The following is a 16,057-nucleotide window of genomic DNA, read 5'->3' on the forward strand; positions in this document are numbered from 1 at the left end:
CAAACTTATAACTCCGTAGTTTAAACACTCATCTTTATCTCCTTTCCTTTCTACAGAGTTACTATACGCGCATTCCGCCAGTTCTCTGGCACCTCATCATGATCATACATACACTGAAAATCTTAACTATCCAATTAAAAACACAATCATCACCTTTTTCTAAAATTTCATATGCAAAACCATCTACTCCAGCCGCCTTGCCATATTTAAACTTAGTAAGGCTTTCACCACCTCTTCTCTGTTCACCAAACCACTCTCCATGACTGTCTCACTTCGCGTACCATCCCGATCCAAACAACCAATATCTGCCATCCTGTCATCAAACACATTCAACAGTCCATCAAAACACTCACTCCATCTCCTTCTCACTTCATTACTACCTGTTGGCACTTCACCCTTTGCCTCCATCACCAACGTTCCCATTACTCCTTCTACTACTACTACTACTACTACTACTACTACTACTACTAATAATAATAATAATAATAATGATAATAATAAGAATGAAAATAACAATAATGATAATGATGATAATAATAATCATAATATAATGATACATTTTCATTAACACCACTTATCACCTGAATGTACTGAGAATGAAAGACACAAAGGAAACACACTATTATATGTATCTCATCTCTGGCTATATCAAAGAATGGGACATAGAGTCATGTGGTAACACAGTTAATTGGCTGGAGTGTTCTTTTGCGAATCTTGGACTAGAGTCACAGGTTGTTTGATCTTGTTTGTATGTATTGCAGGTGTACGTCTGTCATTTTTGTACCTGTGTGGTTTGCGCTTGTATGTATTCATTTGGTGAATGGTGGAGGCATGTAAATTTGTGAGGATACGTTATGCAGTACTGTTTATGTAGATATATTAATGCGTGTATTTGTCCTCGTGTTCTTGTGTATTTGATTGCCTACATTCGTGTATGAACGGATGTGATCGGATGTGACATAAATTCTCGTTTCACTGTAGAAAGCATCTCTCAATAATCATAAGCCCTTAGAACAATTTATTTCAAGTCTCCCATATATATATATATATATATATATATATATATATATTTTTTTTTTTTTTTTTTTATACTATCCGCCATTTCCCGCGACAGCGAGGTAGCGTTAAGAACAGAGGACTGGGCCTTTGAGGAAATATCCTCACCTGGCCGTCTTCTCTGTTCCTTCTTTTGGAAAATTATATATATATATATATATATATATATATATATATATATATATATATATATATATATATATACGCTGCAAAGGAAAAAAGGATATTTTCGCAAAGCTAACATAAGTGAGAAGAGAAGGATCATGTATGATTTATTAGAAAGGAAAAAGCAGAAAGAAACATAGTGGCATATTTTGCCAACACAAAGATATACATCCTGTAACAAACAACTGGTTATGAAAATAAAATAAAAATAAAACGGCCGAGCGTCCAGAGGCGGGGGAGAAGGAAGGCAGACGCTGCCCTCTGGTGGTGTAAATTCCAAACAAAATTGTCAACATTTCAGGCCACAGTTATATAATACTTTCTTGTTATTATTGTGAAGATTGACTTTCCTCCGCGCTCTCTCATCCCTCCCCACTTCGCCCCTGACTCAATTTTTTTTTTTTGTGTCTTGCTCGCCTCTTGTTCTTTCTGTCCATTTCCCTCTTGCCTTCACTCTCACTCTCTCTCTCTCTCTCTCTCTCTCTCTCTCTCTCTCTCTCTCTCTCTCTCACAGTAAATTTTTGTCTCTCTCCTTTCTGTGCCTATATATCCTTCCCTCTTCCCATTTGTCTGTCAGCTTGCCGCCTCTTCTTTTTCTTCTTCTTCTTCTTCTTCTCTCTCTCTCTCTCTCTCTCTCTCTCTCTCTCTCTCCCACCCACCCACCATCCTCTGTTGGCCTGGGTCCAACAGACACCGTGGCGAGGGGGTGTTGCTGTAGCAGGGTATACAGCACTCCATTTTCTGTTCACTTCCCAGCATTCTAGAATTTCTTGTAAGTTCTCCACCCTCCCGCCTCGTACTCGTGCCGGTGTTCTAAAACTTTACTGCCAATCCCAACGCCACTCACACTTTTCTAGGATTTCATTAAAACCCTTTACACTGGCCTTGGTAACTTCAGCGGCCACCCTACACTCCCTCCCTACCTCACACACTGTGATTCATCTATATGTAATCTATCCTTGAAAAGGTTTCGTCCAAGCCTTTGGGAAGTTCACGTCAAGAATCTGCTTGATTATATAAGGGGGCTCTCCAACCTTCCTCTATCGCCAAGGGGTATTTTTTTCTTTTTCAGGGAACCATGAAACATCACAAGTTACGGAATCTCCTCAACAAACCACCTACTTCCAAAGTTTATTATATTCGTGTGAGGACGTGGGGTCACAGGCCAGCTTCCGTTACTGAGTGGACCCACACGTCCTCATATTCTCACAAGGCGAGTGTAATGAGAATCACAGCAGTTGACTCGTTCAGAGAAAATATATATACATATACTGTTAGGTAACAGATCATAACACTAGAGTTTGTTGTCTGGAATGTTGGATGGGCCCGAGGCACTAGTAGTGCCATGGACTCTTAGGACATTAACAGCCTCAGACTTAAGACAATCTTCCCTCACGACTCTATGTTGAAGCAAACATTATTGAAGAGGAAGCCATACGAGAGAGCTAAGCAACAGGAGTGGTTGACGTAACATCCCTAACGTAACATCCCATCCCTAGCAGCGACCTGCTTAACCCACCTGAAGGACGATCTCAATCTTCACTCTTGCGGACCGTCGACCAAAAGTGAACTTCTAGATAAGGAAACCTCCTTCTAAAACGACTACATTTCGCGTCTCCCTCGCTGGGATCTCTGCCCAGGACAGAGGCCATTAAATATATTTTTGTCCCTGAAGTTTATAGTGCCACTTTTTGCTGAACGTATATATCAGTAACAGCCACCCGTCGCTGTCACAGCCAAGATGTCTGCTATCATTTGTCGTGTTTACATTCCTGCCCACAGGTGTCAGCCCACACCACAGCCTTGCATTCCACCCCCACGGTTATCACCCACAGCAAACACGCCTTTACCCCTACTCCACACCCTGTAGCCCTACATTATATTTCTCCGTCTTGAGGCCCACTCCACAGCCTCTCACTCCACTCCACAACCATGAATTCACTCCCTAACCGGGATTTCACTCCACTATTATCAGTCCACGCTATAGTCACTGCTCTCCACTCTCTTTATACCCCTACACTCCATCTAGCATTGCTCTCCTTCACTCAACTGCCTTACACTTCCCTCCATAGACCAACTCTAGAGCCTTGCACTGACCCTCATGACCCTGCACTCCACTCCAAAGCTCTGCATTCCACTCCGTAGCTCTAACCTTCCCTCCAAATCCCATGTTTCCACTCCAAGGCCAGGCAGTCTGTTCTGCAATCATACGCTCCACTTCATATCTTTACGCTGTGCTCCACAAACTTTCACTCGCCTCACATCCATGTCTTTCAAGCTTCAGCTGAACTCCACTCTATAATCGGGCACTTCACTCCATAGCCTTCCTCAAAGCTCAGTATTGCATTCCGTATCTGAAAACTTGACTTTTCGGCCTCACACTCCTCTCCACGACTCTTCATTCCATTCGAGAGCCCTGCTCTCCCCTCCACATCCCTACGTATCAATCCACAGCCCTAGAATCCACTCCACACCCCAGCACTTCACTCCATCCACTCCACAACCCAGCACTTCACTCCATCCATTCCACACCCCAGCACTTCACTCCATAACTCTTTACTCCACTCTACGGTCCTACTCTAAACTCCCTAGTCCTCTAGATTTCCCTCCATAGTCTTGTTTTACGCTCTACAACCCTACGCTCTATCCACAGCCCCGCATTCCACTACATAATACTCCTCCATTGCGCTCTAGACCTCTTTAGTGTCCCTCCTTGCTCGATACCTTACTGCACACACTTATGCTTTTGTTAACAGTTCTACTGTCAAGTCTGCTGCTCGTACTCCTCTCAATAACTCTACAGTTCTCCTCCACTGCCTACCAGCAATTTGCATAACTCGCTATTCCACACCAAAATCCACCATTCTACAGTTAATGATTCTCAACCGAGAAACCCCTACCACTTCTCACAGTCCATCATCCCACTCCACAAACCCCAGGCTGCCAATTACATCCCACACCACAAACCCCTACCTGCCAATTACATCCCTTACTACAAAACCCTGGCTGCCAATTAAATTCTACTCCACAAAGCCCAGGCTGCCAATTACATCCCACTCCACCTTGCCTTCCGCTCCAAAACCCCACTCAGGAGCCTCTCGTATCCTCTCACCTGTCACATCCCGGGACTATTTTCATCCGCTGGCACCGACTCTTGAAGAACTTCACTGGTGTCGTCCAACTTCGAACCATGCCAAGCCAGACCCTGTCCCGACCTCTCCTCCTCCTCCCGCCCTCCACTTGTTACCCCTCCCCTAACCCCGCAGTGGCACTATCAGCTTGCCCCTCCCCTTTGTGCCCCCCTCCCTCCCCGAAACTGTTGAGGTGTCAGAGGCGTGGGGGGTGAGTTGGCGTGTGGGCGTGTGGGGCAGCAGGCGTGTGCCTTAGTGGTTGTGGGGACGGAGTGTGCCCATAGAGTCGCGGGTCGTGGTGGTGTGAGGGTAGGGTGTTCCTCTCGAGCCCAGGATATTGTGGTGGGGGAAGTGTGGCCGTGGCCGGCGACGTACCATACCAACCACAGCGAAGCAAAGGAGTGAAAGAAAAGTTTAAGGTGGAGTGAGGAGAAATGAATTAAGAAATGAAGTTATCAAAGGAAAAAAAAAAGAGCAGGTACGATACTCTGAAATAAGGGCGAATGCCGAGTGAATACATTGGCGAACCTATGAATGAAAGTAATTGTTTCGTTGTTTTGATGGAAATATCAGCGGGTACTTAAACAGGGAGGTCAAACGGAGTTGTGGATAGTGAAACATACCAGCGACGGATATACTCAGCTAAGAAAAGCATTACTCACGTGTTGTGGTGTCCTAGATGATCGAAAACCTTGACAAGTTTGCATTAATCTAATTTCACCGAAGGTCGATCGTGTATCACGTATATGTGAATAGAAAATACGAAAGCTAACTGAAAAAAAAAGAAAGAAATTAATTCGTGACAAAATACAGCCGGAGTCAACAGGTGACCATGTGTAGAACAGGTGATGAGTACACTCTGCACACCTGTCAAAACACACCTGCGACCCAAGACACCCTGCCCCACATATGACCCCTACATACAGGATCATGATGTGTGCCGCGCCAGAAACTCTTCATGCACGTTAAACTATGCTGTGCCTGTGATTCCCAGCCTAGAAAGCTATGCGCATGTGTCACGTCGTAAGATATTCACAGTAAGCTAAGGTAGTGTTCATTCTTTCTTTTTTCTTTCCGTTCCGTTCCGTTCCGTTCCGCAACGTATAGAGCATTTCACTCAAGAGTGCGTTCGACAGTGTATTATTCCGTTCACGTCACACCCACAACACCTTGCCACAATGCCTGTGTCGCCAACCTACGGCCAAAGTGGTTATGTTAACCGCAGTTACGTCAGGAGCAGCAGCAGCACCAGCATTCCTCTGCTGGAGTATGTATACGGCGGTAGCAAATACTCCTCAGCAGACATCAGAGGAACGGCGAACAACAGGGAGGACAATTTTGCCTCTTACTTCAAATCGAAGTACACCATCCCCGAGGACGGTCCTGCCAGCAGTTACCTGGCCCCAAAGTACACACCTACAGCTCAAACAGGGTACCAGTTAAAAAGATACAGTTCCAGCGACAACTTGCCTGAGACCAGGAGTTCGGGTGTGGACACGATGCTTAAAAAGTCGCCCTCTACTTCGAGCTTTCTGACGGGAGGCACAACCAGCTTCCTGAAAAGCCGCAACACGCCGGAATCCACAGGCCTGAACGCACTCTACACGGCCTCCAGACCCAAGAATTTTGACTATAACCTTCCTACAGCGAAGGAAGAAACAATCGCAGTCTCTGAGCCAGTGGTACGCAAATATGCAGGGAAATCCGGGGGTCAGTCGAATTACGTCAATCAATACCTCGCACGGATAAATAAAGGGAAAGAGACTCGACCGCGGGAGATAGACACGAGAGACATAAACACAACGGAAAAACCGAAAACAGCTAAATGGCACAAGCCTGACCCGAATAATGAAGACGAAGGTTTAATCTCCAGGAATCGACAGGTGGTTCGCCTGACGATCAAGCGAGAGAAGGACGAACCCCAGGATCCCTTTGTCATAAAGAATAAAACCCTTCAGACCATCGCCCAGAGGCTTATGGAAAAATATCGGGTGCCAGAGAAAAAGCCCACACCTCGCGTCAACGAACCGACGAAAAGATTCCAGCTTGATGCTGCTGACCCGCCGAAAGAGAAGCCTCCCGCGGTAGCAACAGCAGCTCGCCCGCCCCTTCCGAGTTCCTCAACTGTTTCCAGGACAACCGCCAGCGTCGTCCCGCAAGACCCACTAACTTCCCAGACTTCGCCCAAGGACTCTCTCGAGGCCTCTGGAGCAGTAAAAAGTGCGCCAAGTTCCTGCGAGGAGGAAAAAAACGATGATGCAGCTACAAGACTTCTCCGGGCGACGACTACGGCGGCGAACAAGAGGGAACTGGAGAGCTGGGAGGAGGTTCAGGATGCCATATACGCGGCCGTCTTGCACCCCGATGTCGACATAGAATCTGACGAAGAAATGGAGAAACTAGTGAAGGGAGATGATGGTACTTCGGATGGCGTGAATAAAGACAAAGACGAAAGTGCAGGCACAACAGTCTCAACGGGTGAAGGTAAAGGCAAAGCCATCGTTGGCCAGCTGAAGAGATTCGTCAAGCAGCAGGAATCCACCAAAAGTCCGAGCAAGAAAAGATCTTCAGCCAAAAATTCTCGCAAATCCAAAAAGTCGACTAAAGGTCAGCAAGAACAAACTAGTGCTGAACCTGCTGTTGAAAAGACCTTAGCCTCAGAAAACGTAAGCGAAAAAGAAAAAGTCTCGCTTCTCACGCCAGATCTTGTGATTAATGATACCAAGAGCGACAAGAAGAACACGCAGGAGAAAGTTATACAGTCTGACGAATTTGGTGTTAGTAAACTTTCTTACAAGGGACATAAGGATATAACTGATCCTGTCTCCACCCAGAGCAGAGAGAAACGAGACGGTGACCTAGAGAAGACGACGAAATTCTCGAATTCTACAGCTCTGTCTGATAGTCCTACGAAAACAGCCGATATCTCTTCGCTCTTATCAGCCGACCTTGTGTTGAACAGCGAGACTCCACGAAATGAAAATACAATAAAATTGAAGACATCGGCAGCATATCAAAAGGAGGCAGACAGCAGAATATCCGAAGTTGAAAAACTTACGCCCAAACTTGCAACTGATGAAAGAGAAGAAAGAAAATCTACCTCAAAGGACAAAAAGAAAAACACAAGTTCTCTCCTCACATCCGACCTTCTTTTCAACATCTCGACACCAGAAAGCAAAACGAAAACAAAATTGAAATCGCCGGTACCAACTGGCAAGCCAGAACTCGAGAGAAGAAAATCTGGACCCGAAGACAGTAAACAAAAATCAGTAAAAGGTGGAAAGGAACAGGCAAAAGCGAAACTCAGTTTAAAACCCGAGGAGAAAGTCGAGAGTTCTCTTTTGTCACCTGACCTTGTGCTGACCAGCGTGATGTCTGAGACAACAAAATCGACACAAAATCTAAAAGAACCAGAGAATAGAAAGTCAGAGCTTGAGGGAAATAGCTCGAAACTACCAGGTAACGAAAAGGGTCTATCTAGTACGAAGATACCGAAACTCAAGAAAACGAAGAAGCAAGTAGCTGTTGAGGAGACATTTTCAGAAGTCTCTCCGGCGAGCGGTTCTGAAGTGGCTCCTCCTCCATCAGAGTCAGTTCTTCAGACACAGTCCGCCTCGCAAGAAGTCTCAAAATCTCAAGACCTCTTTCACTCAGACGTCACAACTGATATGAAGAAAAAGTTTAGCAGTAGAACCGGCGCGACGGAGCACACAACTCAAACTTCCTATCATCAACAAGACTCGATACCCGCCGTCGAAACCAGAAAGTCTGTTTCCAGGAAAGAAGATGAATGCCCTGGACACGAAGAATCTTCAGTTGGCGATGACAAGGGACGAAATACTACAGGAAAACCAACAAGTGATGTCTTATTTCAATTCGCGACAAGTAAAGAGTCTGAAGCACCACATCTCGATAGGACCTCTGAAGATGAGATAGTTGTCAAAGTAGGAGGTACTAAGGATAGCAAAGATACTGACAAAGGCCTTGAGGAAACTCGTTCCGTTTCCACAGTCTCCAAGCATGATGATGAAGGAAAGGTAAACGACGAAGGAAAAGGAGAAAAATCGGTAGAGATATCAAAGGAGACAGAAGGAGAGAAAATTTCCACCAAGGAAATAAAGCCACCTATAGAAACCCATGTAACGAAAGTTGAAGGGAAGAAAGAGGTAAAAGCAAGTGAAAAACCATCTGGAATACCGACAAAAATAACTGAAGCTGCTCGACCATTAGAGAAAAAGAAAGCGACCGAATTAGAAGAATCACAGAAAGAAGTGGAGCAAAAACCGAAACCCGAAGACGTGAAGGACGTACCTACAGCAACAGGAAAAACCGAGGAATGTGGAGAAAAACAAGAAGATATGAGAAAGGTGAATCACGAGCAAACCTTGAAGAAAATCGAGGTCATGAAAGATACACAGACGTCATCAGATGCACCAGCGGCGAAGAAGGCATTCAAGAGACCTCGTCAGGTTGCGCCACCTCCTGAGCCGCAGAAGACCATCGGTAATGAGCTTTTCAATGCACGCAATATACTGAAGAGACCCATCAAGCAGACCCCAGCAGCGCCGACTAATGATAAACAAGAGCAAGCAGTTACCACAGCGGCACCAACTAAAAAGGTCTGGAAAAGACCAGTTGCTCCTCTGGTTCCACCTAATCAGGGTGATCAGTTTCTACAGGCTAGAAGTGCTCTCAGGAAACCAGCGAAGCCGAAAGAAGACGATAACATTGGTAAGAAAGATGGAAAAGCTGAGCTTAAGCCAAGAGATGACGATAAGATAGAAAAGAAGGAGGAGAAAGTTTCTGAGACGAAACTCAAGAAGTTAGTCAAGAAGCCTGCGCTGAGTAGCCAGCCAGATGAAGGGGGTGAGGGTGAGCAGGAAACGCGGGGACGCCCTCTCAGGAAGCAGAGACCCACGCGTTCCAGATCTGTCTCTTCCTCCTCCTCCTCGTCTGACGATGACAACACCGTCAGAAAGAAAGTCGAGAAACCTAAGAGGCTCATGAAGCCAAAACCTGCAGGCACTGAGAAAACTCCAAGTCCAAGAGTCCCTCTCCTCTACCCGCCAAACCCTCTGAACCAGAGGAACAGCTTCCCGTCGAGAAAGAGCCGACATATAGTGATAGAGACCAGATGGCCTCAAGCACAAAGGAAACAACGGGTTCGATAGGTCAGGACCCGAAGCTGAGCGCTTGTCAGTCTGCGGATTCTGGGTATGGGTCCAGCCCAAGCACGCCCCAACCTACCCCAACCGTAGCCGACGTCAAGGACGAGGAAGTGTGCACCGGTGAGTACTGGCTGAATCCTTGACATATACACATTCCACGTGATTTAGATTCCTCTTCCTTTCGTCATAGATGGTTCGGGCAGCTTGTCAGAGTTGATTGAATATCAAGTTCAGTTCTCTGTTCCGTTGACATCGTTGCTAAGGCGGTAGACATTAAACTGGCTGAAGTTCTTTCGTTGTAAGAGGTAGGGAGATTAATGTTGCTGGGACTCCCGCTCATGTTATAATGGTTAGACAAGTAAATTTCTAAAGTAATGATGATTCCAGCAGAGGTTATGTATACCATGACTTTGTACGTCCATTCGTCCGTCATTGAACCTCACATAGTCCGTTCAAGTCCACATTTCCATCAATGTATGTCTGTGCGTTCATTCCTCCACGTATGTCCACTCGTCCTTAAGATTTTGAACCGTTCAGAGACAATTTGGCTGACGTGATATACATATTTGAGTAAATTTCAAATACATCTGCGATGGCTACATGGCATCCTATGACCAAACGTCAGAGAAACGTCATTCCTCAAAACATATATATATATATATATATATATATATATATATATATATATATATATATATATATATATATATATATACGTCGACACCCCACCCCTTCCACAGGGCTCCTGAAGCTTCGAATCTGAGCTTCACTAAGGAACAGGAAAATGATGGATTCCTTTGGAGTGAAAAGGTCCTTGAAAATATTGCACTCATTTCCGTCCAGTGACGATAATATAACCTTGCTGAAGGACACTTCTCACTAACCACTAGCAGGCGGAGCCCGGCAACACACACACACACACACACACACACACACACACACAAGAAGTATAGGTGTATGTGTGGGTGAGACTATACTAAACTGGCCTAGCTTACGGGATGTCTCATTCCTTCAGTGACATATCCCGTGTCGAGCAACCTTCCCCAACCACGAGAACTTTATCATACCTGATTACGATTTCGTAAAGGTTCAGAAGCTCTAGAAACGATGCAGAAACTACAGTGGATTCCACTGTAATGATATCGGCAGTTTTTTGACGCTCGTTTCATCTTTGGTGCTGATTCGTGATACCAAATGTCAAAGAAAAACAAAATTGGACAGACAACTTGCCCAAAGACACGCCTAACGCCAGGTTCTCGTTTTCTGTAAGTCTATACCATGGCACAAGCGACACATTAAACTGTAGAACCAATGCTTGGAGGTGAAGGTTACTCGAACGCAAACACACTTTGATATACGTAAACTCCGCAAAATGTATCATTGAAAATGGCTGTTTGTTTCTTTTAGGTCCGAAGGTCTATTAACTACAGGGGTCATGATGGCCGTCAGTGTTAAGTTATAATCACCACTCCATAGACTTGAGGACCTTATTCTGGTGTTCAAGATAATTCTAAGATTACACTTGATCTCATGGCATGTATGGCCTTTGTTTATAGGGATAATCATTATAATTACCATAGTTATTGTTATCATTGATATTATCATCATTATTATTATTATTATCATAATCATTATTATTATCATTATCATTATTATCGTTACTATTATTATTATTATTATTATTATTATTATTATTATTATTATTATCATTGTTATCATTATTATCATTATTATTATCATCATTATCATTATTATTATTATTATTATCATTATCATTACTATTATCATTATTCTTATTATCAATCATTATATCATCATTATTGTTATAATTATCATTACCATTATTATCATTATTATTATTATCTTATTATTATTATTATTATTATCATTATTATTATTATTATCATTATTATTATTATTATTATTATTATTATCATTATTATTAATATTGATATGATTATCATTATTATTACTACTACTTTTCCTGTTATCCTTTGATCATCACATTCATTTCTATCATACTTTCTCTAATGTTAAAAAACATCACCAGCACTACAACTACTACTACTACTAATACTACTCATTATCACTATTATCTTTTATCGTATCATTCTGTAATTCATCTAAACATCTCTTTCCCTTTCGGTGATACTCCACACCACATAGACATCTTAAAACTCAGGCGAGGCAACGTTCCATACACACACTTCCCTCCAGAAACATCACATCTGGAGGCGAAAATCTAATCATAGCGTTGACGATGATATGAATCAGGTGGAGATGGCTCAAGTTATTACGTGAACACCTGTGTTATGACAGATGGGTGTCAGGTAGATGAGGCATGGCTGGGTGGCTCGCTGGTTAGGTGTTTATTTTGGACTTTGGGTCTATCCCCCTGCTTAAAGACAATAAGGCTGTGAACGTAAAGTTATGGTGGCCAACAATAGTAAATCTTTCGAGATATTTCAAGGAGACCATATATATACACACACGTATCCTCAGTGCATGTACGGTCCTACCTTGCCTCGATGGCTCTGAGGGAAGAACTGCTCGTGTCCACGGGTGGGGAGACGCTCCTGCGGGAGGGGGAGAGGAGACGGGACAAACACCAAGGAGAGAGAGAGAGAGAGAGAGAGAGAGAGAGAGAGAGAGAGAGAGAGAGAGAGAGAGAGAGAGAGAGAGAGAGAGAGAGAGAGAGAGAGAGAGAAACACACGCACTAGTGTATCACGCTTTTGAAATTACGGTGACAAAATATGAAGCAGTTCTCTTCCCCGGCAACGAGTCCTTCCATTCTGAATGTTTATTTAGTAAAGTGCTTTTGAATAGCCTTGTTGTGGTTGGTGTGGCGAGGGCTGAGGTTGTGGAGAGGTTGGGTGCTGAACGCGTCCACGTGTGTGTGTATGTGCGGGTGTGTGTGTGTGTGTGTGTGTGTGTGTGTGTGTGTGTGTGTGTGTGTGTATGGGACAGAGAGAGGTGGAGGGTGTGGAACAGGATGAGAGAGGCGACAGATGGAGACGGAATAGTATGTGGGAAGGGGATCAAGTGCAATACTGGAATGGGGAAAATAGAGAGAGAGAGAGAGAGAGAGAGAGAGAGAGAGAGAGAGAGAGAGAGAGAGAGAGAGAGAGAGAGAGAGAGAGAGAGAGAGAGAGAGTATGAGAATCACTGGGATGAGATGAGTGAGGTTCCAGTGAATTCGTGAGGTCCAGGGGTGAGGTTGGCGTCAGTACTGAGATTGGGGGGGTAATACAGGTATAATGAAAGATGACGAATCTGCAAAAGGATAGTGGCGCGAAAATGTTATACATGATTAATGCTCTCTCTCTCTCTCTCTCTCTCTCTCTCTCTCTCTCTCTCTCTCTCTCTCTCTCTCTCAGAAAGTGGAGATATTCCTTGAGAGTCTCTTATTAGCCCATACTGTACGATGATGCCGGGAACAAGAAGAAGAAGTAGAAAATGAAGTAAGAGTCAGCGGAAATGGAAGAGTTTGGTGCGAGTGACAGGAAGGGGGATGGGAAAGAAATGGGAAGGGACAATAGAAATTCCTCTCCCACCATATTTTTCCTATACAGCACCGGCTGTGACTCGAGTAACTTAATTATGTCTCTCCTCTCTCTCTCTCTCTCTCTCTCTCTCTCTCTCTCTCTCTCTCTCTGGTGTTAGAGAGAGTGTGTATGTTACACAGATGTCTCTGTGTAAGTCTCTCTCTCTCTCTCTCTCTCTCTCTCTCTCTCTCTCTCTCTCTCTCTCTCTCTCTCCCTGGCACCAGCACTGAGCAATCCTATCCTGATGCATTTATTGCAAAAGGTAAATAATACGCGAGTCCCCGGCGAGGGTACATTTCTTCCTTGCTATGAAATACGACCTTGTTTCTGTCTGTCTTCCCTCTCTCAGTCAGTCTTTCTGTCTCTCTTTATTTCATTCTTACTGTCTCCCAGCCATACCCTATCGCCCGTATGGAAAACAAATTCCCCTGTTAGCTGGGAGTAGAATGCTGTCGTAGATTACCCTAAACGTCGCCACGTAACAAGGGTACGTTTTACAGCAAGGGGTATATATATATATATATATATATATATATATATATATATATATATATATATATATATATATATATATATAGGCTAGAATGTTGATATTTTCCTTCGTTGAGGAGAGAGAGAGAGAGAGAGAGAGAGAGAGAGAGAGAGAGAGAGAGAGAGAGAGAGAGAGAGAGAGAGAGAGAGCACTTACCTACTAACCTACGATTGCCTGTCATGTCAAGCGGGGCTAGCGCGTAGGGCTCCCCGTAAGAAAATTAACCATTGAGAGCAGAAAGCCGTGTGAGTTAGGCGTCGGTCAGATGGAGAGGGGGTGTGTGCTTTTGTGGAGTGAATTCCAGCAGCCCATGTGTATCTGGGGCTTAAAAAATATATACAGGAACACAGGCCAGGGAGGGGACCTGACAGTGAATTGTGATCCTGGTTCACTGCGCCGTCGTCACTAACTCTACGGAGGTCAGGAGTAGCGTTCCGCAAGGGGGTGTGTTCGTGTTCTGGGACCATCGCGAATGATTTCGGCAGAAGGATTGGACTACTACATGTGGGGGGGATGCCAAAGTCGCGAGGCAAGTGGCAAGCAAAGAGGACCGCATCGACTAAAGGACACAGCGAAAGAGGGTAACGATATGAATAATCATACAGCGAGAGAGAATCTGCAGGAATATGTTCGAGAGGGAGACTTCGGGAGTATACATCGACACCAAACTCCCACATAAAGAGTAAAGGGGACAATCTTTCTGCTGGCAAATATTAGAATGATATTCAAGTATATGGGTAAGGGAAACTTTCTGCCAGCTCTTCACATCCAAATCGAGGCAAAAACTAGAATACATGTACTTAAAGAAGGCAAAAAAGAACTACTAGTGACTGTCCAGAGGTGGGCAAAAAACATGGTACCAGAATTGAGGAAACTGAGTTACGGGGAAAGTCTAAGAGACCTTATATTTGCCCAACGGGGAAGAAAAGTGAGTGAGGGGTGACCTGATCACAAACTTCTAGTTTTTAAACCAGCTTGATGATGTAGATACTGAACAGTCCTCAGAAGACACAGAGATAGACTAGTCAGATGCCAAACCATGAAATCAAACAAAAGACTTGTTAGAAAAGATACAAACGAGGACCTAAGTAGTACAAGAGTGGAGGATGAATGGAAGAAATTGTATAAGGAAATCGCCGGATACAGAATCTTAAAAAGCTGTCTCACGGTAGAGAAAATTAAAAAGAAAATGGGGCCCCTCAAGAGTGTAAGACTCCCTTCTCCGCGATATACAAATAGGTGATTCACAGTCAGCAACACTTATCACTGTACCGGGAAGAAATCTATATCCGAATAGTAACTAACTTTCCACTCCCTTGTATAGACGCTTTACTCAAAATGTGCTTCCAAAGAAATAGAATCGGACAGGAGAATCTGCACAAATTTCGAAAAGATTAATTAGCGGTAACTTGGGAGCTTTAAACATGGAATCCTACTAAGTCCAGTGAACGTCATTTGTTTTTATTAGAAATCGTTTCAAAATATCTGCAGGACTCTCTCTCTCTCTCTCTCTCTCTCTCTCTCTCTCTCTCTCTCTCTCTCTCTCTCTCTCTCTCGCGGCGACTGATACGCGTCAATATGCCTGATGAAAACTACTATTGCAGGTACTCATAGGAGACTCTCTCTCTCTCTCTCTCTCTCTCTCTCTCTCTCTCTCTCTCTCTCTCTCTCTCTCTCTCTCTCTCGCGGCGACTGATACGCGTCAATATGCCTGATGAAAACTACTATTGCAGGTACTCATAGGAGAGTCTCTCTCTCTCTCTCTCTCTCTCTCTCTCTCTCTCTCTCTCTCTCTCTCTCTCTCTCTCTCTCTCTCTCTCTCAGCCCAAATCCAATTAATGGAATTAGGATTCACCCCTCTGTAATCAAAATGGGATTTCTGATGTCGACGATCTGAAATTCATCCTTTTTTTTTTTTTTTCTCTCGGCTGAGCGGCGAGGAGGACAAATAATAAAATATTCCGGATTTCTTTGTCACTGGGAGAGGCTGGAAATGTGATTGGCTTTCCACTTTCATGGACGAACAGTTTTTTTTTCTTCTTTTGTAAAGTTAAAAACCAAAATGGTAATGATAAGTGTTCCCGGCAAGAGAGAGAGAGAGAGAGAGAGAGAGAGAGAGAGAGAGAGAGAGAGAGAGAGAGAGAGAGAGAGAGAGAGAGAGAGAGAAAAAACTGCTTACTTACACGAGTACTTTAGGACGAAATTTTGGGAAAAAAAGTGTAAGGCTAATTACTGTTCACATTAAGGCGAACATACAGCTTACGAAAGGCGTATTTTAGAACGCGAGATGGTGATGAAAATACGAAAAATGACTGTACGATATTCGCTCTTACGTACGAAGTTTTAGTTAATTATACATCATTGCTCAACCTTCTTGACCTTAGCAGTAAAGAAGGTCACTGTAGAGGTCAAGGTGACTCATACGAGAAACTATATTTTTTTTTTCCCCCGTGCTACGA

The 16,057-nt window shown here is 44.0% G+C and overlaps 1 protein-coding gene across 1 annotated transcript in view; it reads left to right on the top strand.

Annotated features, from left to right (window-relative positions):
* The first annotated feature begins 4,535 nt into the window (after positions 1 to 4,535).
* LOC139760561 (uncharacterized) overlaps positions 4,536 to 16,057 on the top strand; it is a 93,845-nt gene continuing 82,323 nt past the window's right edge. The window contains 2 exon segments of the mRNA XM_071683905.1: positions 4,536 to 9,391; positions 9,394 to 9,640. Of these exon segments, the coding sequence (XP_071540006.1) occupies positions 5,531 to 9,391; positions 9,394 to 9,640 (4,108 nt within the window). The 5' untranslated portion in view covers positions 4,536 to 5,530.

Source organism: Panulirus ornatus, chromosome 37 (assembly GCF_036320965.1).
Source record: "Panulirus ornatus isolate Po-2019 chromosome 37, ASM3632096v1, whole genome shotgun sequence".
NCBI lineage: Eukaryota > Metazoa > Arthropoda > Malacostraca > Decapoda > Palinuridae > Panulirus > Panulirus ornatus.